At 38.9% G+C, this 26051-nt stretch overlaps 1 protein-coding gene across 2 annotated transcripts in view; it reads left to right on the forward strand.

Moving 5' to 3' along the window:
• Positions 1 to 26051, forward strand: part of SLC38A4 (solute carrier family 38 member 4) — an 85535-nt gene that overhangs the window by 44519 nt on the left and 14965 nt on the right. For both annotated transcript variants that reach the window (XM_019960738.2, XM_019960736.2), the window contains exons 2-12: positions 4373 to 4605; positions 9587 to 9677; positions 10184 to 10299; positions 13119 to 13192; positions 13853 to 13945; positions 21165 to 21246; positions 21333 to 21415; positions 21512 to 21570; positions 22450 to 22725; positions 22857 to 22936; positions 24016 to 24116. In XM_019960738.2, coding sequence (XP_019816297.2) covers positions 4487 to 4605; positions 9587 to 9677; positions 10184 to 10299; positions 13119 to 13192; positions 13853 to 13945; positions 21165 to 21246; positions 21333 to 21415; positions 21512 to 21570; positions 22450 to 22725; positions 22857 to 22936; positions 24016 to 24116 — 1174 coding nt within the window. In that variant the 5' untranslated portion in view covers positions 4373 to 4486. The remainder of the gene's footprint in view (positions 1 to 4372; positions 4606 to 9586; positions 9678 to 10183; positions 10300 to 13118; positions 13193 to 13852; positions 13946 to 21164; positions 21247 to 21332; positions 21416 to 21511; positions 21571 to 22449; positions 22726 to 22856; positions 22937 to 24015; positions 24117 to 26051) is intronic.

Genomic DNA, 26051 nt, shown 5'->3' on the forward strand with positions numbered 1-26051 from the left:
TCGTATCTAGTTACATCCTGGAGAAATTTCAGATTTTGTTAAGGAGGAAAATTCTAAAACCGTTCAGAAGGGAAAAAAAAAAAAAACCAAAGAGATGAAAATCTGATTCATCAGAGGAAGCTGGAAGTCAAGAGACAAAGGTTTTCAGCCTTGTAAAGGAAAATGATTTTGAATCTAGAATGCAAACAATCAAAAAAGTTTGAGAATAAAGTAAAGACATTTTCCAACATGAAACAGCTCAGAAATTCTATTTCTGGACCTATTGTGAGAAAAAGTTATTCAAGGGAGTATTTCAGCACAATGCAAAATGAATTGAAGAAAGGAGATAGCTTGGTATTCAAGAAACACGGGCAGCTGAATAAGACCCAGAAGAGGGAGGAGGAAGCCCTTCAGAAAGTAAAAGAGTGTGGATAATTTGCTTCCAAAATTCTAGTGCATGCCTGCTAAGTCGTTTTAGTCGTGTCTGACTCTTTGCGACCCCATGGATTGTAGGCCACCAGGCTCCTCTGTGCATGGGATTCTCCAGGCAAGAATACTAGAGTGGGTTGCCACGCTCTTCTCCAGGGGATCTTCCCAATCCACGGATTGAACCTATGTCTCTTATGTCCCCTGCACTGGCAGGCAGGTTCTTCCCCACTAGCGCCACCTGGGAAGTGAAAGTTTTAGTAGTATAGGATTATATTGCCTTTATTATGTAGTCAAATATACCACTTGGTTCTTTGGGCATACTATTTACACAATTGTAATGTTGTAAATTCTTTGGCATTGCCTTTCTTTGGGATTGGAATGAAAACTGACCTTTTCCAGTCCTATGGCCACTGCTGCGTGTTGCCAACAAAGGTCCGTCTAGTCAAGGCTATGGTTTTTCCAGTGGTCATGTATGGATGTGAGAGTTGGACTGTGAAGAAAGCTGAATGCTGAAGAATTGATGCTTTTGGACTGTGGTGTTGGGGAAGACTCTTGAGAGTCCCTTGGACTGCAAGGAGATCCAACCGGTCCATCCTAAAGGAGATCAGTCCTGGGTGTTCTTTGGAAGGAATGATGCTAAGGCTGAAACTCCAGTACTTTGGCCACCTCATGTGAAGAGTTGACTCATTGGAAAAGACTATGATGCTGGGAGGGATTGGGAGCAGGAGGAGAAGGGGACGACAGAGGATGAGATGGCTGGATGGCATCACCTACTCAATGGACTTGAGTTTAAGTGAACTCCGGGAGATGGTGATGGACAGGGAGGCCTGGCGTGCTGCAATTCATGGGGTCACAAAGAGTCGGACACGACTGAGAGACTGAACTGAACTGAATGTTGTAAATTATAGCACAGCAATGTTGTAAATGCTGATTTTTTAGGTAAATTATGAGAGATTTGTTTTACAGAATAGATGACATTATCATGAATCTCAACATTGTAGAAGTATTTCATGAGCTGAAACAATTAGGAGTGTGGAGGAAGCAATTAGGAGTATAGAAAGAAGTATGTTAATTTCCTTATCTTTCCTAAGTGTCAGTTTAGAGTTGATAAACCAAGTCATCGAGGTTTTAGTGAATAGTTTAGAATGACTAACTGTAAATGAAGAAGTAAAAACAGCAGCTGTCATTAGTGATTGCTATTGGGAAGTGAAACCGATACTCTGGGATACTGTGGGATGTTGAGACAAGTGTGTACTCAGTTAATACAAGTTTCTACTTTTTTTAATTGTATGCTTCTCTCTGGTGCTTCTAAGATTTCCCTCTTTATCTTTGATGTTATACACTTACACTACCTTTTATTAATGAAAATATTCATTTTTCTTCCTCCTGCTGGAAGTACTGTGTGGTGTTTTTGAATCCTGAGAACTCCTCTCTTCCTTGAGTTCTCAACAATTCTTTGTCCTTTTTGTCTCTCATCTCACAATTCTTTCATATTAGAATAACTATTCAGACATGTTTAACTTTTTACCTCTGTTTTTCTTCCCCATGTCTCTTAACTTCATATTTTTCTTTCTTTCTTTGTGGTATAATTTGAGTGATTTCCACCTATCTATCTTCCAGTTTCATTACTCTCCCTCCAGCTGAGTTTTTTTTTTTTTTAATTTGATTATATATTTTATTTTTAGAATTCTTTTTGCCTTTTTCTCAAACCAGTCTGATCTTCTATTGTGTTCATAATCTGTCGATGTTATTTCTTATTTCAAATCTATTATTACTTTTTATTATACTAATTTTATAGTCCATTTTATTTTTTCTTTTATCATAAAGTCCGTTTTAAATTACTTTGCAATTTGTAGTCAGTCACTCAGGTGTGAATTATTACTTCTTGTGCCCACTGATTCTCCTAGTGAGTTTCAGTTTCCGTATGTAATTTGCAACTTTTGTGATTTGGAGTATGAAATCGTCTTAATCAAGGGTTGTCCTCCACAGATGGGCTGCTGCAGCACTGGATTTATGGAGTCATTATCGTGTACCTGTTTCTTACTTGCCAGGAAATTTATGGATTCCATGCATACTGGAGCAATTTTTTTTTTTTTTTTGCATTGATTGATTTTATTTTTAAACTTTACATAATTGTATTAGTTTTGCCAAATATCAAAATGAATCCGCCACAGGTATACATGTGTTCCCCATCCTGAACCCTCCTCCCTCCTCCCTCCCCATACCATCCCTCTGGGTCGTCCCAGTGCACTAGCCCCAAGCATCCAGTATCGTGCATCGAACCTGGACTGGCAACTCGTTTCTTACATGATATTTTACATGTTTCAATGTCATTCTCCCAAATCTTCCCACCCTCTCCCTCTCCCACAGAGTCCATAAGACTGTTCTATACATCAGTGTCTCTTTTGCTGTCTTGTACACAGGGTTATTGTTACCATCTTTCTAAATTCCATATATATGCGTTAGTATACTGTATTGATGTTTTTCCTTCTGGCTTACTTCACTCTGTATAATAGGCTCCAGTTTCATCCACCTCATTAGAACTGATTCAAATGTATTCTTTTTAATGGCTGAGTAATACTCCATTATGTATATGTACCACAGCTTTCTTATCCATTCATCTGCTGATGGACATCTAGGTTGCTTCCATGTCCTGGCTATTATAAACAGTGCTGCGATGAACACTGGGGTACACGTGTCTCTTTCCCTTCTGGTTTCCTCAGTGTGTATGACTAGCAGTGGGATTGCTGGATCATAAGGCAGTTCTATTTCCAGTTTTTTAAGGAATCTCCACACTGTTCTCCATAGTGGCTGTACTAGTTTGCATTCCCACCAACAGTGTAAGAGGGTTCCCTTTTCTCCACACCCTCTCCAGCATTTATTATTTGTAGACTTTTGGATCGCAGCCATTCTGACTGGTGTGAAATGGTACCTCATAGTGGTTTTGATTTGCATTTCTCTGATAATGAGTGATGTTGAGCATACTGGAGCAATTTTTATGTTAGTTTCTCTGCTCAGGATTTCCTTACCAAATGGTAGTGTATGTTTCAGAACCACACCTTCCAAGAGTGATAGTATTTTGCCCAATATATTGATTCAATAAGAATTGAATGAAACTAATGGTAAAAATTAAATTTCAGAATATTAACATTAATGGATTTGTAGCAATTTTTTTGCAAAGTAGCAGTCCACCCCTTTTCACTTAATTGAGGAAAATGAGGTTAAAAAAAGTTAAATGTGCTGAGATCCAGTGAATTAAAGGCAGAGCAAAGCCTAAAAGCTCGATCCCTTTCTTGTTAAAATGCATTTCAACTTTGCATAGATGGTGACTGAGGCTGATTCAAAGATAAACTTGTACTTACTTTTGTTACTGTTCTTAACTTTGGTTTCATGACCCAAGTGCCTGAAAAGGGGCTCCCTGAGCCTGACACTACCTTGTGTTGCCTGTTATTAAGTATTTTGATGGTTAATTCTTTCATGCCCGATTAACAGATTAAAGAAAAATTAACACAGTCATTTTCTGTGTTACTGTTGGTGGAGACACTGGTAGATTCTACCTTGGCAGATCTTTCTTTATCAATAGGTTACCACTGTCACCCATTTAAGTAATACAATTTGCTAACAAATACCTAAAGTTTCTTGAAGACTGCTACCATGTCTTAAGATTTATTTTTTTCTTCCTACAGTGACTATTAAAGCCCCTGCCACTGAAAAAACATTCTATAAATACCAGCTAATTTGGCAATTTATTAAGAATTTTCCTTTTTCTCTTTCACTTTCTTTCTTTCTTTTTTTTTTTTTTTTTGTATTGGGTAATGGAAACTTTGGAGACATACTTTGTGAATTTTTCAGGAATTTATTTACTTTTCATGTTTTTACAGAGAACACACACAAGTAGGTGGTTTGGACTTATTGATCTAATTTAAAGAAATTTATAAAGATTTATTCTGTGTTCTGTTTGCAGAACAGAGTGTTCTGAACATAATAACACCAAGTAGAAGAGCCTCAAGCTGAAGGTACAGTATCTTGTTTACACTGAAGGAGCTTGTGTGTGGACAAGAAAGCGCTGACAACTCAAATGGATCCCATGGAACTGAGCAATGTCAACATCGAGCCTGATGATGAGAGCATCAGTGGAGAAAGTATTCAAGATAGCTACACCGGGATGGGAAATTTAGAAAAGGCAGCAATGAGCAGGTATGGGGTTAAAATGATCAGGCTCCATGGAAAAATGAGAGGTTTATGGACATGGAAAACAAAACTTTTGTTGGGAAGAACTGAATTTATTACCTATTTGAGAGCTAACAATGATCTTGATGTTAACACATCAACTCTCTGATCCTGAAGTATACATTGGTATATCATTATTGTATGTCAGTCCTTTGTATGATTACTTTAAAGTTGCAGTTACAGTGTTCTTGTTCCTATTAATAATATATAATAATTTAAATTATAATTAACACACCACTTCTCTTACCTTTGGGGTTATTCTCTCAGGTTCCTCTTCTTCTGACTGCTCTGTTAAGTGTTTCTACATCTCCAGAGTTCTGCTGAGATTCTTCTCTGGCTAAAAGTGTCCTTTGAGACAGCTTATTCACAGCCATCATGGCTTCACCCACTGAACATATGGCACATTTCAGCCTGTTAAACTTCTCAACTGGATTTCAGATTATCATATCCAACTGTTTACTACACATCTCTACTGGATGACTCATGTGTCTGAATTGCCTCCTTGATTCAGTTACACTTGTGAGTGTCTAATATTGAACTCTTGTCATCCTCTTCAAAATTTTCCCTTCTTCTAGCAATTTCATCTTGGTGAAAGTCATCAGCATCATTCAGCAACTCAATCAAAGGGCCTTTGGTATCAACTTTGACTCATCCCTTCTGCCGAACTGCATGTACAATGTTTGACTATATCCAGCTGCTTCTACCTCATTAATGTTTCAAGTCCACCCACTTGTCTATATCCATTCTATTGCCATCTTGCTTTTGTTCCTCATCATCTGTCACTCATCCACTAGAACAGCCCTGATTAGTCCCCATCTTACAATTTACTCCCTTCCAACTAGACCTCCACATTCCTTGCAAAAGTAATATTTTACAATTTCAAATGGACTCATGTCCTATCCTAAGGTAAACCCTTTCAGTGCTTCCTCAGTAGCTATGAGAGAAAGATTATACTACACATTGCTTGGCATATGAGGCCTTTCATGATCTAGCCCTCACCTAGCTCTCCTCTTCATCCCTTGCCCTGTTCCCTGTTTATGTGCTGTCTTCTAGCCTTGTTGAGCCACTTAAAACTCTTGTTCCTTCATTCACTCTGCTCTGTCTGCCTGGAATGCCCTGATTTAAATATTACCCACTCACCTTCCCCCTTTTTCTCTACTGGCTGCACTCTTTCTTCAAGACTCAGCTCAATATCAGGTCTCCTATGAAGCCATCCCCCAGTTAGAAGTGATCACCTGCTCTGTGCACCTTCTCCCTACCCAGATGTTCATGATGCCTGGAACAGAGTAGCTGCACAACTGTTATTTAATAAGTTTAGTAACTTCTTATAAAATATTACGTAACACCAATTATTCATGATTTAAGATATTCAGAAGTGAATTTTTTATTAAATCTAGGTCTGGAGTAGAGAATATTATCCTCAAATCAGGATGTCTTATTGCATTCATAACACCCAGGAAGGGTGTCAGGAGGAAGCACTGTTCTTCCTCCAGGAAGCCAGCCCAGTAAACATTAGTGTTGTTGGATAAGAGAGGCCATGGAGATGTCAACACGACTCTTTGTAGGTTGGGTGACTCTTTTTTTTCAGCATAATATATTTAAAATTTTTTAATTAGAAGGTACTTTACAATATCATGGTTGTTTCTGCCATACATCAATATGAATCAGCCCTGGGTATACATATGTCCCCTCCCTCTTGAAACCCTTCCCACCTCCCTCCCCATCCCATCCCTCTGGGTTGTCACAGAACACCGGCTTTGTGTTCCCTGTGTCATACAGCAAATTCCCACTGGCCGTCTATTTTATATATGGTAATATATAGGTTTCAGTGATACTCTCTCCGTTCATCTCACACTCTCCTTCCCGCACTGTGTCCAAAACTCTGTTCTTTATGTCTGTGTCTCCTTTGTTCTCTAACAAGTAGGCTTATCAGTATTATCTTTCTAAATTCCATATGTGTGTGCATACTAAGTCACTTCAGTCGTGTCTGACTCTTTGTGACCCTATGGACTATAGCCCACCAGGCTCCTCTGTTCATGGGATTCTCCAGGCAGGAATACTGGAATGGGTTGCTGTGCCCTCCTCCAGGGGATCCTCACGACCCAGGGATCAAACCCAGTTCTCCTGTGTCTCCTGCATTGAGAGGTGGGTTCTTTACCACTAGTACCACATGGGAAGCCCAGATTCCATATGTATGTATATGTATGTTCGTATACAATATTTGTCTTTCTCTTTCTGACTTACTCTTGAGGAGGCACAGCATGGTAGAACCAGGGCTTTGGAATCAGCAGAGGAGTCATCTGACTTGGGAGAAGGTATTTATCTTCTTTGAGCTTCAGTGGAAAATGCAAAATGGCAAACCAACACCTACTTTGCTGAGGATTAAATGAGTGCCTTTGAGATAGATGATACTCAGTGAACTGTTGTTTTTTCCCCTGCACTTTGTTACTCAGGAAATTGATCAAATCCAAGGGCTCTTTTGTTTCTGAGAAAGGTGCATACAGATATGAGCTCTGTGGAAGTGCCAGAGCTGAAAGGGACAGGGTCCTAAGAAGAGTCCTACAGAGTCATTAGATTTGGTCCTCTGAAAGCCAGCATGAAAAGAGCAAGAATGCTTTTGTCAGCTTCAGACAGTGTGTTCTGGAATACTTACAAGGACTTAGCTTGTAAGTCCTGTCTCTACTGGGTCATTATTTTGCAATTTTATGATCATTTTTAAAAGATGGGTTTATTTATGTTTGGTTTGATCTCTTAAATGTAAATTTTGGGGGAAATTCAACATAATACATTTATTTGGATTCATTATACTTATGTTTTCAATATATGCTGGGCTTGATATTAAATCACTGAAGATTCTGGGGACATTTCTCATATATTTTATACAATCTTGACATGTTTTATGACTACAATTCATCTCATGTCAAAATAAGAACATGCAAATGCCTCAAAAGAGAAAGTCTATTTACTTTTACATTTAAAACTTTAAAATTACTCATGGGCTAAAGGATTCTAGCTTATTGATTGAGGTTAAAAATAGAATGTTGGATATTCCAGAGTTTAAATCTAGATGAAACCTTTGTTTTTATTATCATTAGGCCCATTTGGGGCTCTGTTTCATCTTATCTTTTCCGTTTCCAGCTATGAACATTATGTACCAGTCTCCACATAGCAAGTATATTAACTACAGACTATTAAAATAAAGCACAAAAGGGAGGAAGGAGTACAGAGATGGAGGAAGATAGCCTCTGAGGGCCTTATTCTTCCTTCAAGAGATAGGAGAAAAATGACAGGGAATATTCCTAACTTGTACACCACATGGTTGAAGAAAAGCCACTTCCTGGGTTTTAGAAAAGCACATGAAACTTTGTGATTTTGTCTTCGTGATCTGTCTAGTTCTATCTGCACTTTATATTGTTCTCTGTTCTCAAAAAGTAGCCTTATTGTCCCTCTTTCTCATAAGATATTTTCAGGCTTAACTTCTAAGAGATAATTTGCACAGATCTATAATAATTATTTTACCTTTTTTATTTCTAAGGGTTATTTAAAAAAACACTCCAATCATTTTACCTTACCCTCTCATGCAAGAAATGCCTTAAAAGTTGTAATTTATCTAATAATGAAGCACTTTTAAAAAGCATGCATATTTGAACATTTCCTATAATCAAAAGCCTCTGTGACATTTTCCAGTATCAAAATGCAGTGGTGGCAGCTGAACTTATTAGTCAAACGTTCAGAAACGTGACTGGTACTAGCTTCATATCCTCAAATCTTCATATCCTCATATCCTTCATATCTCTGGCACACAGCTTCAGTTGCCAACCAGTGCTGTCGTGGGATGTGCAGCTTCCAGCCTGGACCAAGTAGACCACTATCACAGTGTTTAGTGGATTTGTGCTTGCTCAGTCTCTTCAGTCATATCTGACTCTTTGTGACCCTACGGACTATAGCCTGCCAGGCTGCTCAGTCCTTGGGATTCTCCCAACAAGAATACAGAAGTTGCCACGCCCTTTTCCAGGGGATCTTCCCGACCCAGGGTTGAACCCACATCTCCTGCATTCCAGGCAGATTCTTTACTGACTGAGCCACCTGCTCTGTGTGGACAGTGATGTCTTAAAGTCCTGCTCTTTAATCCTGCATCTTACAGCCCTCTCAACTCTTCTGCTAATTCATTGGGTTTCTTTAAAAGGTTTTCTTAGTTTCATTCATTAATTGTCTAACACAACCAAGTACATTTTCAGAGTAATTAAGATACACATTCTTGCACACAACCAAACACAGCACAGAGCTACCCTTGAACTCCTTTCCAGCAAGAGATATGCGTATCAAATGTGGAATCAAAAAAGAGGAAAATGCCAGCTAAGGGCTCCGTCTAGGGTTGCATGGTGCTGTAGGAGACCCTAGATTCGGGATCTGGTGGGGCTGGACATGCTGTCTTACTCTTCTGAGCCATAGTTGCTTCATATCAGACATGGAAGTTTCCCTTATGAGGACAGTTTAGCACGAAGAGAGATGAGATCACAGTGCCAAAGCACTTAATAAATACTTATTGAATTAATAAGATCCTGTGGTCATGGTGTATTAACAGTTGAGAAAACGCAGTCACTGCTCTGTCCCCTTTCTTTGGGAGAGAAAGGGAATTAGCTCTAATTATTCTATTTTTTGCATAGTCAATGTGGGAGGAAAAATGTGGCTTTAAAAAGATTTCAACTAAAAAATATTTTCTTCCTTCAGAGCTTTCCCCCTCCCTCCCAAAGTATACTCATAAATAGGGCTCAGTCCTTTTTTCTGGAAGGAACACTAGTATGAAGAGGAGAAGAGAAAAATAAAAGCTTTAATGCCTTGTTTTCCTCCCCTGATTCAGTGACTTAGATCACCGGAAACATTAATACAAATCGGAGCATTCACTAGCTGTTTCTACTGTCTTCTTTTCCTTTGTATGTATGTTCAGTCAGTTTACTAATGAAGATGCTGAAAGTCAGAAATTCCTGACAAATGGATTTTTGGGGAAAAAGAAGTTGGCAGATTATGACGATGAACATGTAAGTGATTCTCTGCTTTCCGGCAGTAAACAGGACTTGAGGATGTCTGATCTACCTGGGTCTCTGCAGGAAAGCAATGTGACTGAAATTTTCCAAGCCTTGATCAGCACATTCTCTGTTTATTCAGGCCCTTACTGGAATAAGGGCTTGTTTTTCCTGTTCGCCATATGGCTGCATAAATCATTTATGAAATTTATTTGTTTTTTGGAGAAATCATTCTAACTCAAATGTGATCTGCAGTCGTACATGTTTTCCCTTCTTTCTATTACTCAACCTGTATTTTTTATTTTTACCGAGACCTCTGCTGAAATCAAGTACCACATTCCACTGAAAATTACATGCTTTTACTGAAGTTGAGTCATGGTTTTATTTGCTGTGATTTTACTTTAATCTTCAATTTTTGGTGGTAGTCTCTTCCAAAAAAAGATGGTATAGGATAAGAATAATCCAAAAAAGATTCATCCTTTGGTGGGTATTTGCTTATCATGCATCCCTTTTTCTTCAAGCATCCTGGGACCACCTCCTTTGGAATGTCTTCATTCAACCTGAGTAATGCCATCATGGGCAGTGGAATCCTGGGCCTGTCCTATGCCATGGCCAACACAGGGATCATACTTTTCATGTAAGTGCCTGGTCGTATCTACACTCAGTTTAAAGCCTGTGCATACCTGGTGCTCTTTCAATTAACAAAATTTGATCTTTGTGAATAAGAATCATCTGAGAAAGTACTAGCATATTCTCTCTCTTTTTGAAACAAAACAGCAATGAGAAATAATCAGAGCAGTCTAATCCTGGTACTTGTTCAACCAGCCATCTCTATTCAAATGGCAGAAAGTTTATGTTTGAACCCCCTTCCCCCAAAGCGCTAGAACAGCCCTACCAGTCCAAAATTATTCATCGTAAAGTAATATGGTGTTTAATAGTTTAAAAGATCTTTCCCAGTAGCAAATCTGACTTTATGACACTCAGGAAAAACATCCCTTCCCAAACCGGACCTGCAGGGTCCTGTGTGCCTTGATCCCATCTCAAGTCCCATCATCTGTTGCTCTGTATGCCAGATACAATGGGCACAGTGGTCTTCTCTCCATCCCTTAAAGGTGCCATCCCCTCTTACCACAGGGCCTTTGCACATAATCTTGGAACTGTCTTCCCTTTCCTCTACATCTAGTTAACTCCCCATAACTCAGTTCAGCCACACCTCAGTTATGCCTTCCTCCAGTCTCCATGACTGGGACAAACCACCTTATAGTCTCATCACAGTGTTAGTATTTTAGTGCAGTTGTCTGATTCATTTGTTTAATGGCTCTCTCCCTGGCTAGACTGTCGTCTCCAAAGCATTAAGCCTTTGGAGATGGCTCAATCCTGTTTTTATTCACCTCTTGTTTGTATCACCAAGACCTAGTAACAATGCTTGGCATGGGGAACTTTTGCATAGTGGCCAAAGTTTATTCCTAAACCAATGCACTTTATCCAAACTTGGTCAAATGCTGCCTGGTGGCAGCAGCATCACAGAGCCAACCTGGAGGGTGGAGACCACTTGTGACAGACAGCCACAGACATTTGTCATTATGTGCAGCCTGATATTTTCAAAGACACAGTTGGCAGCAGTGAAATACTTCACAAGAATAAAGTTAGGCATCAGTGTGAATGTAGATCACAATCCCTAATGCAATGCTGGAGTCTTGAATAACTGTCTAAGAATGTAACATTTATATTATAAATATATGCTATTTATGTTCCAAACATCACATATGATTAGGTAACCACATAGCTATTTGGGGGCTAAGGATCAGGCTGGACTATAAATATTGACATTGTGTCAGTGCTTTGATTGAACTGTTAGATTATAGTTTTTAGCTGAATGGGTTTTTATGTCACCTTTACCTTTCTAAGCCATGTTTGAAATAAAGTAGTTTTAAAAAATTCTCAGATTCTTAATGACCAGAAGTATAGTCATATATGTAGTTGTATACTTTTGTAATATACTCTGCCTTTGAAACAGACTGCCTTCTCTGTACTAATTACACATACCATTAAAATAATTAGGAAATTTTCCTAGATCACTGATGAGTTAGAAGTAAGAGATACTTTCTCCAATTCTAGAGCTGCAGATCATCTTCATGGGAGGAGAATATTCCACTTTTAAAACTGAGAGCCTCATTTTAGGCCTGTAAACATTTACCAGATTAATTTGGCTGAAGCAATTAAATCATTAGAGATCATGAGATGTGTTTTGTGTATCCAAGTAGCCCAAAATGGATTCAGCAATTTCCCTTAATTCCCAACAAGTGACACAGGATTTCATTGGTGTTTACTTTTAGTATTTTCTACCAAAGCAAGTATATGTTTAGAATATAGAGTATTCTCATCATTTTTCCAGGGAATAAAATTATGTAATCTGAATTGCATAATTCTTAAAAACAGGTCAATTCCATAGAACAACAGATTAATAAGACATTGATTAGACAGTTCTGGCGAACATATTTTGTGATAAATAAGAGCACAATAGAGCTAGAATTGTTAGAATATTTGTACCTCATTGTCTAAATCTATGTTTGCAAACTTAACTTTCCTAGGAATTACCAAAGAATTAGATCAGTTGTGGAGAGAATGTTTAGTGTGCTCTCATCATAGGAAACAGACACAGAATAAGATTTTTTTTTTCAGTTTCAGGTAAAGATTACTATTATTCCTTAATTTATTATATAATTGCTTCTATCTACACTCGATTTTTGCTGTTCAGTTCTTGTTTTTGGAAAGCACTGGTCACTGAATACATAAAGAAACCATATATGCCTGTGAACATGTGGAGGGCCCTGAACCAGAAACGATTCTTTTCTGAGTACAACAAAGGTTTTCCTGTAGCCTAGACTTACCTTTTTCTGTTTTTTCTATTATACAGGCATTTGCCAGACCCTCTGGTTCACACCTCTGACCACTCTCATATAATGCACAGACAGTAGTAATGGAACTCAGAGTTTGCTTTGGCTTCTCTGTTTCTAGATTTTAGATGAATGTTTAGTCGGTCATTGAATAGCCCTTCAGTTATAAATATTCATGAGAATATCATGCAAATATGATATACATATACATATGCCCCTTATACTGAGTAAGTATACATAGTATTTGCTAATTTTGCTGTACCTTGGCATCCAAATTTTAAACCAGATTCTACTATTGTTAGTAGTAACACACTAAAAAAGGTGGGTTAGGGACTTCCAGTAGTACATTTTGACCCATAAAATAAAGCCAATCCAGTTCTGAAGCATTAAAGAGTATTTGTGACATTCTGAAAAAGAATTTTCCAGCTTCCCCAAATCCACATATTGTTGGAAAGTTAATGATTGAAAAGACCAGTGTAATAATGTATTGTAACATCATGTATTATTATGTCTTATTTTTTACATAAATCTTATTGTCTCCTTTCTATTCCTTTCACAGAATCATGCTGCTTGCTGTGGCGGTCCTATCTCTTTATTCAGTTCATCTTTTATTAAAGACTGCCAAAGAAGGAGGTATGCTACTCCTTAGACACCAGACATGCCATTTTGATTCTGGTTAAAGGCATTTCAGTCTCTAGCTCCATACCTATAAGATGGTGTTAATCAATTTTACAGTTAATTTTCTTCTAATCCCAATCACATGGCCTCTCCGTGTTCTTAGTTATCTAGGCAAGTGAAAAATCAAGTGAAAGTGAAAGTCAGCCTGCTCAGGTTCAAGCCAAATACAGAAAAAGGCTTTTGGTGGATGATGGAAGTAACAGTTCTAACTTGCTGCATGGAGCCAAAGTGAATGAAGCCATCACTCCTTGTTTGGAGAACATACACCATATTTTGTAATGGCTTTTGAGATTGTGTATTTGGGGTTTATGATTTCTATAGGTGGTCACTTAGGTCATTTAGGTGCTCGTGCTCAGTCATGTCTGACTCTTTGTGACCCCATGAACTATAGCCCCCTAGGCTTCTCTGTCCATGGAATTTTCCAGGCAAAAATCCTGGAGCAGTTTACTATTTCTTTTCCAGGGGATCTTCCTAACCCAGGGACTGAACCTGAGATCTGTGATTTCTATATGCTGTTATTTACATGTTTGAGGTTCCAGTGCAGAATTATATTATAGAAATATCTTCATCACTAAAGCAGTTTCTTAACAAGGTTCTTTTCATTTCTGATTATAGGGTCTTTAATTTATGAAAAACTAGGTGAAAAGGCATTTGGATGGCCTGGGAAAATCGGAGCTTTTATCTCCATTACAATGCAGAACATTGGAGGTAAGGTTCTAGCTTTCAACAAACCATTTAAACTTTCTAAAGGAGGTTCAAGAAATAAGAAAATTTAATGGCAGTGAACAGGAATTTAAATAGAAATACCTGTTTTATCATTTTTAAATTTAATAAGTAAAGTTTTCTAGACAGATTTGCTATCTCTCTGTAACCCAAAACAGTGATATCTATATTGAAATGAAATACTATATAAACCCTATGAAATAAATTCTATAACAAAAATAAAGAATAAAACCTTTCTTGATTTCAAATATATATAAATATATATGATTGAGCATATTTCACAAAAGGAAATATTCAGTATCTGAGGCACGTGGTAAATTTTGAGGTCATTGAGACACATCTTATGCAGTCAGCCCACTGGGCATTGTTCATAGAAGTTGTGCTAAAGTAAAATGCTGGTGAGGCATCAAAAGCATTGTAAAACAGATTCTTATATTCCTCCTGAATGATCATTTCCAGAGAGAGCTGAGAAGCATATATTTTTAATCATGTTCCAGGTTATACTTGCCCACCAACTTCACTGGTCCTCTCATGTCTTTGACCTTCTAAAGACATTTTAATCCATATTTCTGATGTCCTGTGGCTATGTCCTCTTGCATGATCCAGACTATATCATCACACAGTGGCACTTACTTCCCCACCTCCTACCCAGTCCCCAAACTGGTTATTCCATCCTTCTGTTCTTTCATCTTGGTGAACAAACAATACCAGCAGATTTCTTAAGCCGGAAATCTGGGAATCAACCTGAGCATTTCCCTCTCTCCCTAACCCTGACCATTCCATTAAATACCAGCTCTTAAGAAAAGAAGAGAAGGGAAAAGCAAAGGAGAAAAGGAAAAATATACCCATTTGAATGCAGAGTTCCAAACAATAGCACAGAGAGGTAAGAAAGCCTTCCTCAGTGATCAACGCAAAGAAATAGAGGAAAACAATAAAATGGGAAAGACTAAAGTTCTCTTCAAGAAAATTAGAGATAGCAAGGGAACATTTCATGCAAAGATGGGCTCGATAAAGGACAGAAATGGTATGGACCTAACAGAAGCAGAAGATATTAAGAAGACGTGGCAAGAATACACAGAAGAACTATACAAAAAAGATCTTCAAGACCCAGATAATCAAGATGGTGTGATCACTGACCTAGAGACAGACATCCTGGAATGTGAAGTCAAGTGGGCCTTAGAAAGCATCACTACGAACAAAGCTAGTGGAGGTGATGGAATTCCAATTGAGCTATTTCAAATCCTAAAAGATGATGCTGTGAAAGTGCTGCACTCAATATGCCAGCAAATTTGGAAAACTCGGCAGTGGCCACAAGACTGGAGAAGGTCAGTTTTCATTCCAAACCCAAAGAAAGGCAATGCAAAGAATGTTCAAACTACCACACAATTGCACTCACCTTACATGATAGCAAAGTAATGCTCAAAATTCTCCAAGCCAGGCTTCAAAAGTATGTGAATTATGAACTTCCAGATGTACAAATTGGATTTAGAAAAGGCAGAGGAACCAGAGATCAAATTGCCAACATCCACTGGATCATTGAAAAAGCAAGAGAGTTCCAGAGAAATATCTACTTCTGCTTTATTGACTATGCCAAAGCCTTTGACTGTGTGGATCACAACAAACTGTGGAAAATTCTGAAAGAGATGGGAATACTAGACCACCTGACCTGCCTCCTGAGAAATCTGTACACAGGTAAAGAAGCAATAGTTAGAACTGGACATGGAACTGGTTCCAAATCAAGAAATGAGTATATCAAGGCTGTATATTATCACCATGCTTATTTAACTTCTATGCAGAGTACATCATGTGAAATGCTGGGCTGGATGAAGCACAAGCTGGAATCGAGATTGCCAGGAGGAATATCAATAACCTCAGATATGCAGATGACACCACACTTATGGCAGAAAGCAAAGAAGAACTAAAGAGTTTCTTAATGAAAGTGAAAGAGGAGAGTGAAAAAGTTGGCTTAAAACTCAACATTCAGAAAACTAAGATCATGGCATCTGGTCCCATCACTTCATGGCAAATAGATGAGAAAACAATGGAAACAGTGATAGACTTTTTTTGGGGGGCTCCTATGGTTTTTCTTGTGCTCATGTATGGATGTGAGAGTTGGACTGTGAAGAAGGCTGAGCGCCGAAGAATTGATGCTTTTGAACTGTGGTGTGGGAGAAGACTCTTGAGAGTCCCTTGGACTGCAAGGAGATCCAACCAGTCCATTCTGAAGGAGATCAGCCCTGGGATTTCTTTAGGAGGAATGATGCTAAAGCTGAAACTCCAGTACTTTGGCCACCTCATGTGAAGAGTTGACTCATTGGAAAAGACCCTGATGCTGGGAGGGATTGGGGGCAGGAGGAGAAGGGGACGACAGAGGATGAGATGGCTGGATGGCATCACTGACTCAGTGGACGTGAGTCTGGGTGAACTCCGGGAGTTGGTGATGGACAGGGAGGCCTGGCATGCTGCGATTCACGGGGTCGCAAAGAGTCGGACACACCTGAGGGACTGGACTGAACTGAACTGAACTGAAAATCACTGCAGTTGGTGACTGCAGCCATGAAATTAAAAGACACTTGCTTCTTGGAAGAAAAGCTATGACCAACCTAGACAGCATATTAAAAACCAGAGACATTACTTTGCCAACAAAGGTCCGTCTAGTCAAAGCTTGGTTTTTCCATTAGTCATGTATGGATGTGAGAGTTGGACTATAAAGAAATCTGAGCACCAAAGAATTGATGCTTTTGAACTGTGGTGTAGGAGAAGACTCTTGAGAGTCCCTTGTACTGCAAGGGTATCAAACCAGTCAGTCCTGGAGGAAATCAGTCCTGAATATTCATTGGAAGGACTGATGCTGAAGCTGAAACTTCAATACTTTGGCCACCTGATATGAAGAGCTGACTCATTAGAAAAGACCCTTATGTTGGTAAAGATTGAAGGCAGGAGGAGAAGGTGATCACAGAGGATGAGATGGATGGCATCACCGACTCGATGGACATGAGTTTGAGTAAGCTCTGGGAGTTGGTGTTGGACAGGGAAGCCTGGCGTGCTGCTCTCCATGGAGTCACAAAAAGTCGGACACAACTGAGTGACTGAACTGAACTGAACTGAACTATTCTTTCTCTTGTTTATCTTTTGAATCTTTCTCCTTCTAGTCTCATCACCACACTTCAAATTGTTGCAGTAGACATCTAACTGATCTTTCTGTCTTGAGTTTCCCCTCTTCCATTTGTAATTCATCCTCCAAATTAACTTTCTCAAATCCAGATCTACCCCGGCTTCTCATATGCGTAAAATTCTTCAGCATGCCCTCATTATTTTCAAGATAAAATTTAAACTCTTTAGTCTGACATATAAAGGTCTTAGCCATCTTTCCTTTGTCTACCTTTCCTGAAAAACCCCCTATCGATCTGTCTCTCTCTCTCTCCTTACTCATCTATCATCGTTCCTTATGTGTTTTGTGTCATAACTAACTACATTCAGCTCCCCTACTTTTATCATCCTCCAGCCTTACCACACATGCATTCTCTCCCTCTTTGATTGTTCCCATGATCCCCTATTCTCTAAGCTATTAGGTACTAGCACCTCTGGGCTCCTTTAACCTTGTTTATATAGAACCGATATGTTGTTGCTATTCAGTCACTCAGTTGTGTCCAACTCTTTTTGATCCCATAGACTGCAGCATGCCAGGCTTCCCTGTCCTTCATTATCTCCCAGAGTTTGCTAAAACTCATGTCCATTGAGTCGCTGATGCTATCTAACCATCTCAAGAGGTTTTTAAATCTTTGAGTGGAGAATAGACTTTTGGATCCTGACGCACCTGAATTTGAGTTTGTTTCTGTCACTGTCTATGACCTTGGGAAAATCACTTTACATATCTGCGTCCATTTTTTCCATCTATGTAAATGAGAGTAGTAGTTTATTCTCACAAGGTCATAATAATACGGGTTCAGTGCATAATTCCTCCTAATTCCTCCCCAGTTTTCTGGTTGTTCTTAAATGAGATTTTTACAATTATAAGACAAATACATACTAATTGTGAAAAACTAAAACATTACATGAATATACAGATTACAATGGAGAAGGCAATGGCACCCCACTCCAGTACTCTTGCCTGGAAAATCCCATGGACGGAGGAGCCTGGTGGGCTGCAGTCCATGGGGTCGCTAAGAGTCGGACACGACTGAGCGACTTCACTTTCACTTTTCAGTTTCATGCATTGGAGAAGGAAATGGCAACCCACTCCAGTGTTCTTGCCTGGAGAATCCCAGGGACGGGGGAGCCTGGTGGGCTGCCATCTATGGGGTCGCACAGAGTCAGACACGACTGAAGTGATTTAGTAGCAGCAACAGATTACAAAGAAATGTTTATGTAAATCACTCTTAGAAAAAACCACTTCAGGTTTTCCTCTCTGTCAAATTTAACAAATATAGTGTTATTGTTAAAATAAGATCATCTTATAACACTGATTTATAGCTTGCTTTTTATTTACTAATATGCCTTGAATGTTTTTGCATATTACTCTTTATAATGGTTTTTGAATTTTCCATTGTACAAATGCACAGTAATTGATTTACTGAATCACTCCATGAACAGTTTTGGAATGTTTTCAGTTTTTTACTATTGCAAACAATGCTGCTATAGAGAGCTTGCAAGGAGGCCATTCTTTCTGATTAATAAAATCACTGGAATTATCTGGGATTTCTAAAATGCAGCAATTTCTTTAAAAACCTTTAACTATAACTGCTCCTACTAATGGATAGTTAGTAAGAAGATAAATAAAATCCAGTCATATCATAATGATTTGTATTTATGCCTGTCATATTTTTATATATTAAGAGTACAATCCCAGGTAGAATTTGGCAGTAATTGTTTCATTCTTTTTACTGGCATTGAGCCCCAAGCATAAAAGTCCCCCAGCCTCCACCAAATAAATTGCTTTACATTTGGTTCAAATTTTCAGCCTTATTAAGATTTAATCAATCAATTCTAAAGGAAATCAACCCTGAAAGTTCATTGGAAGGACTGATGCTAAAGCTGAAGCTCCAATACTTTGGCCACCTGATGTGACTCATTGGTAAACATCCTGATGCTAGGAAAGATTGAGGGCAGGAGAAGAAGGGGGAAACAGAGGATGAGATGATTGGATGGCATCACTGACTCAATGGACACGAGTGTGAACAAACTCCGGTAGTGAAGGACAGGGGAGCTTGGTGTGCTGCAGTCCATTGGGTCACAAAAAGTTGGACATGGCTTAGCGACTGAACAGGTACAATGAAGATTTAAGTATCAAGCATTTCATAGTAGGAAATTTAAATTTAAGGATTTCATGGGAGTCCTTTGCAGGTATTCTAATATACTTATTTGGCCCATAGAACTAACTGGACATACACATACTTAGCACTGATCCCAACAGGCTGAGTGACAACAGCATTGTCTATTGTTCCAAGTGTAGCTACTAGTATGCTTCTAAACAATGGGATAAACTATAGCTTGGTCTCTCAATCAAGCCCCACCACAGACACACACAGTATGGCTTTAAAGGAGTAAGATGAAATTTCATACAGCATTCCTGAAAATCTCTCATTTTGGTTACTCTATGTGATTAATGGTTATTGTAGCCTAAAAGAAATCACTTGTATTTCTGTATTTGGCAATTCCACATTTAGAACATTTAATTCCCTCAATCCCCTGAAAAATTAACACTGACCATGGATGTTTCAATATTAGCAGAATAATGTTGACATTATCCAGACAGGTCTGGATCATTCTGAATTTTTGAAGACCAAACACATTAACAGGGGTGACATCACTGAAAGTCAGCAATTAACAGCTCTAAAATTGATGGTACCTCACTGAACTAGTTAATCAGAAATATCTCCTCTGTTTACCCTCTGTAAGATTTAGCTTTGGCCAAGGTCTTTGTAAAGATTAACCAAGTCATGTTTACAGAAGACACATCAGATATTGTAAAAATCATTTCATTTCACAATAGAGAAGAAACACTGGCCTGAAATTAGGGAGCTTATATTTTGGATGTGGTCTGTCGTTTTTCAAGCTGTGTGATATTGGACATGTCATTTAAGCTCTCATAATCATTATATCCTCAGCTGTGGAATGAAGACGATAAGAGGCATCTTCCTCTTTCACATGGCTTTTCAGCTGGCCACATGAAAAGCTAAACCATGTGGGGAACTATTATCACTATTATTGCTTTTATTTGAGGTTAAGGAAATATTTTAAACTATTAATAGTTCAATTTGCAACTTGGATCGCTGCTTGAAATGTCTGTTAGCAAAACTTCACTAGAAGGAAGTAGCACACCCTTAAACCTTGCGATGTGAAACTTGTCAGTGTTATTTTCAGTTGAGCCCTTTGACCATGTGTGAAATAGCAAATTAGTATTATTCTTCACTGAGTGGATGGACTTTGGAAAGGGATGTTGCATAAAACCCCCAAATTGTATCTTATTGTGCATGTCTATATAAATGTTTTTCCAGAGAGAGGGTTTGCACATTTTCATAGGTCAAATTTTCAGAAGAGTACATGCTCACACGTGCATCACTTATAGAGATGCTCAAGAAATTTTGCCACTTTTTTATGATTTCTTATTTGGACAAAAGATACAGAAAAACACTTCACTGATAAAGGTTAGAGAAGCTATCCTCTCTTGTACTTTTCTTCTTTATCAATCCAGTATGACTCCAATTTGGAGAATCAGCAGTCTGAGATTTTGTGTGCCCTCATGGAGATCACACAGGACTAAACTGGTGTCCACCTACTGAGGGCAGAGTGACACGTACTCTACCCAACTCCACCTTGCAGTTCTACCCCCCTCTCTTGTGGTTGACACCTTTGGTTGTCAAACCTCTGCCTGAGTTTTAGATACAAACAGGCATACGTGTAAGGCCATGACGACTACTAACAGGAAAGCTTCAAAACTGCAGCTTCACTGAAAACCCCAGAGCTGGATTTAACACAGCATCAGCATTGATACTGTCGGCAAACGTCCATCGGGAAGAGCCAAAGGGCCCAATATCCATTTATGAGAAGAACTTGGAAGGCATACAGGATACACAGTGGGTGGCTTTTCTTTCGGTTTGGGAAGTACTGAGAAGTTGGGATGTCCCCAGTGCCTGGACTTCTCACAACTGCCTGTGACGTTGGTGCCATGAACACCACTAAGCTGTCACGTTTTCCATTTTAGCCATGTCAAGCTACCTCTTTATCATTAAATATGAACTACCTGAAGTAATCAGAGCATTCATGGGACTCGAAGAAAATACTGGGTATGTCTTCTGTTTTCTCTGTAACTTCGATAGACTCATTCTACTTGGTCTTTTCTGATCCTAATATTCTGGTCTTTCTTTTCTAGAGAATGGTATCTCAACGGCAACTACCTCGTCATATTTGTGTCTGTTGGAATAATTCTTCCACTTTCTCTTCTTAAAAATTTAGGTAAAGTCATTTTCCACTTTGGTTTTAATTTCATATTTTAAGAGGTAAGCTGACTGTAGATGCCATATTCACCTTCTGGAATTTCCTAACTCCTAGGTTACCTTGGTTATACCAGCGGATTTTCTCTTACTTGCATGGTGTTTTTTGTCAGTGTGGTAAGTGATTTTTGACATGATCCTTGTAACTTGGTAGGCATGTGATGCTTTCAGCGCTTGAAATGGTATCCTAATTTTTGTTAAAGCACATCATTCGCATGAAATAGTTCTTGCATCACAAGCGATTTTCTTGTATTCTCATTTGGAATGAGAGACGAATAGTCATGAGTTTAAATATAGTTGAATTAGAATGTCAAGACCATTGCTAATAGTATGTTCTAGGCACACTAGATGTTATAGTTGGACAAAAGGAACACTTCAGCAGGAATGTGACAATAACTCAGTGTTTAAAAAGGTGGAGGAAGAAGAAGTGAAGAGACCCAGAAAATAAATGAATAGACTCTAGAATTATCCTTATTTGCATGAATCAGCCATTTTCTCTTACTCATTCTACCCATGAAGAGAAGGTGACCAAAGGGGAATTAAAGAAAGAAATCCTTTCCCACCCTATCCCACTCCCCTCTAAAAGGAGGAATTTCAGCAAATATCATGAATGCCAACATTCATATAGCATTTCTCCAAAGAGGCAAAGGAGGAAGGAAGAGTTTCTGATGACTATTTTCATTAGTTTGAAGAGATGAAAGAGATGAAATGCAGCAAGAAAATGATCATCTTTCTCATGGAAGAGTATGCATGAAGCTTAGGATGGATTCACACAAAATGCTGTCTTGTTGCCAACCATAGCTCCAACTCCAGCCATAGCTCCAGCTCCTTCCTTTGAACAGAGGCTATAGGGAGTCTCCATCATCCATTAGTCTAAGAGGAATCATCAGCAGAGTTCCCTCATATCTACCCCATAAACCAACCATATGGATTTTTGTTTCATTGTTTTCCTCAAAAGGCTGACTCTTTGTTGTTGTTGTTAATGATCTGGTCTAGGTGATTTACAAGAAATTCCAAATACCCTGTCCTCTGCCCATTCTGGATCACAGTGTTGGGAATCTGACTTTCAACAATACCGTTCCAATGCACGTGGTGATGTTACTCAACAACACTGAGAGTAGTGGTGTGAACTTCATGATGGATTACACCCACCAGAATGCTGCCGGACTCGATGAGAACCAGGCCAAGGGCTCTCTTCATGGCAGTGGAGTAGAGTTTGAAGCACACAGTGATGACAAGTGTCAGCCCAAATACTTTGTCTTCAACTCCAGGGTATGTGAGAGCCAGAGACCTCTAAGAGCCTAGCAATGGAGTCTCTGAGTTTTTATTTCAGAAGCTGAGATGGCCTGAGGTAGCCCTCTGTGTTGGAATGCTAAATATGAGGTGTTATTTTTGTTTTTCAGACGGCCTATGCAATTCCCATCCTAGCATTTGCTTTTGTATGCCACCCTGAGGTCCTTCCTATCTACAGTGAACTTAAAGAGTAAGGCAGCCATCATTTTAACATTTAAACTTGCTTTGAAAATGTGCTTATATGTTCAAAGGTGCTTCATACAGAAGCATAGTTTACAGCTTTGTCTTTGCAGAAAGTTTATGCTGTAACCACTCATCAGTAACATGTTTTAACCACAAAGGTATGAATCAGCCCCTTCGCTACTTTCTTTTCTCCTACTCCTTCATCCTAATGATCCAGGTGAGGGGTCCAGGGGGAGGAGGAGCCCATGTCTGCAAGGATTTTGGCAGGCATGTGGAATTTGAAATTGGTGGGAAGAAGATGTCACCTGAGCTGGAAATGACCCACACCTATGCAGACCAAAAATTATGGTTAGGGTGGCCTGGCTAAGCAGCTTCTTCTTTTACCCTGAGGGGAAGGTGTCATATAATAATTCTCATCTTCTTTACCCAGACTTCAATACTCAGTTCTCACTAAACAACAATAACTTGCCCCATATATTCAGATATACTTCTTGAAAAACTTTTAGAGCACTTCCATTTACTTGGAAAGTCCTATGTAGTAGTTCATCTACACTTGATCTTAGCTCAAAGAGAAGTGATAGCAATTACCCTAGAGGCCTGATGATGGTTTAAGCAGCCAAGTGCCTCCAGAATGGTTTCCAGAAGCTGTCCAGGTAAAAATATCAAGCTTTCAGGTAGTCTGGACTCCTAGAAGGAGTGTTTTGTTGGTTCTTGTGGATTCTTGCCCTCAAATCTATCTCACTGTGAAGTATGAAGTCTTTCTGCATTAGAAGCCAGCTTGACCCTTGTGTCAATTACACTCTCAAATGTGCAATAGACAAATGTACTTATCAACATAAAATAAGCTGATCCTTTTCTAGGAAAATAGTTATTTCTAAGACTGAAGAGGTAACATTTAAGAAAAATGGAAGCAAATCCTCCATAATTCTCGAAGGCGAATTTTAAAAAGTGATGTTTCTGCACTAAAAATGTGGTTTTAAAATGAACAACACAGACGTATATTGTGTTCTTAGCTTTTAAATGGCAAAAATGTAGTATTTTCATCAGTTCAGAAAATCAAAGCTCAATGTCCTTTATGTTTTTCAGTCGGTCCCGGAGGAAGATGCAAACAGTGTCGAATGTCTCCATCACAGGGATGCTCGTCATGTATCTGCTTGCTGCCCTCTTTGGTTACCTAACCTTTTATGGTAGGTCACTCTGTCAAAGTCATTCTCTTTGTGCAAATCCTAGTTGGACAGATCATTAACCTGTAGGTATAATTCTTTTAATTACTCTCAATAAACAGCATGATCTATAGATGCATATACTCAATTAGCATGCTATATAAGCCTCCTCATTTGACCTAAGAAAATGACTTAAGAAAAATTGAATTAGGCTGCCTAACAGTTTACAATAATTTGTGAACTCCCTCATATTTTATTAAAAAAAAACCTCTCAATCATAATTCTTTTTCTTAAGGGATAAAGGGTATTTCAGCTGTATGTTGCAAAGCTCTTTGGGTAGAATAACTAATTAACAAACAAATGGCAGAAAAAGTGCAAAGTCCTTGAGTTAGAACCTGCTTCTTGTTTACCAGTCAAGTCAGATCTGGAGGCCTGGAGCATTAGACACATTTTCTGGCTAATTTCATTCTTCTATTATAGTGACTGGTTTCTAAGTGAAAGGGACATGACAGCATTCCTTTCAATCTGGGGACATACTGTCAAAAAACAAAGTGATTCTGGTCACATTGGATTATGCTGAAAATATTTCTTCTATGGATACAAAAGGAGCAGGATTGTTCTTCTCTTCCCTGAAGCACTGGCCCTAGAGATGAATCTCAGGGAATCAAACATTAATATTAACCAATGTTATCAACTTACATATATTTTTAAAATAAAACTGTCTATAGTTTTGTATTTTTTTCTGACTGACTCAGTAAATTAAATTGATTGCAAGACAAGTTGGGGAGGAAGACGCTGGAGAGGGCACCATTTGCTTGGGTTTTTTTCTTTTTGACTAATATTTGGTTTTTAACCAAGCTCTGGTTTAGATTGGGCATAAACTCTGCTGGTTGTAAATTAATGAAAGTCAGGACAATGTCATTGATAGTATTTTTATCCTCCTTTGATTTCGAGGGAAGGAGTCGGAAAATCAGAATACATCTGATTCTATAAGTATTTCCTTATCATGTGTGCCTGGAATCCTGAATGAACTGTGTTTTCCAGGAGGGCAGCATCTTAAACTTAGGGCATTATTCACTGAAAGACTCTATAGCAATCATACTACTTCATCTTTGCATTATTACTTAGTCTCAGTTCAGTTCACTTGCTCAGTGGTGTCTGACTCTTTGTGACCCCATGGACTGCAGCACACCATGCTTCCCTATCTATCACCAACTACCAGAGCTTGCTCAAACTCATGTGCATCTAGTTGGTGATGCCATCCAGCCATCTCATCCTCTGTCGTCCCCTTCTCTTCCTGCCTTCAATCATTCCCAGCATCAGGGTCTTTTCCAATGAGTCAGTTCTTTGCATCAAGTGGCCAAAGTATTGGAGTTTCAGCTTCAGCATCAGTCCTTCCAATGACTATTCAGGACTGATTTCCTTTAGGATGGACTGGTTTGATTTCCTTGCAGTTACTTAGTCTAATGAGTCTCAACTCAGTGAGACAAACAAAAACTTGACAAAGTCCAAGAATACGTCTATGAGAGTAATGATGGGGTCATAACTGTTGAGCTTGGAAAAGTGTTAAGAGATTATTTGTCCTAGGGTTTCCATACTGGGTTTGGAGAAGCTGCATCAGGGCTCACTAGGTAGGTGGGAGTCGAAGGAGATGGCAAGATGTAAGTGACAGTCTGATAAGGCTTAGTCGTTTCATCCCTTTCAACCAGAGGACCTCAGCCTGTCCTGTTTTGTGGTGCTTCTGTAAAGCAGAGAGATTTACCACAATGTCAGTGACTCAGAGAAGAGCCTTACCAATTTTATATTAAATCTGCAACTTTACAAATTTCAGGACCCTTTGTTCATTTGAATAAAGATCACACAAGGTGGCCGAGCAGTAAAAAATCTGCCTGCAATGCTGGAGACGCAGCAGAGGCAGGTTCAATCCCTGGGTTGGGAAGATCCCCTGAAGAAGGGCAT

Source organism: Bos indicus, chromosome 5 (genome assembly GCF_029378745.1).
Source record: "Bos indicus isolate NIAB-ARS_2022 breed Sahiwal x Tharparkar chromosome 5, NIAB-ARS_B.indTharparkar_mat_pri_1.0, whole genome shotgun sequence".
In the NCBI taxonomy this organism is placed as follows: domain Eukaryota; kingdom Metazoa; phylum Chordata; class Mammalia; order Artiodactyla; family Bovidae; genus Bos; species Bos indicus.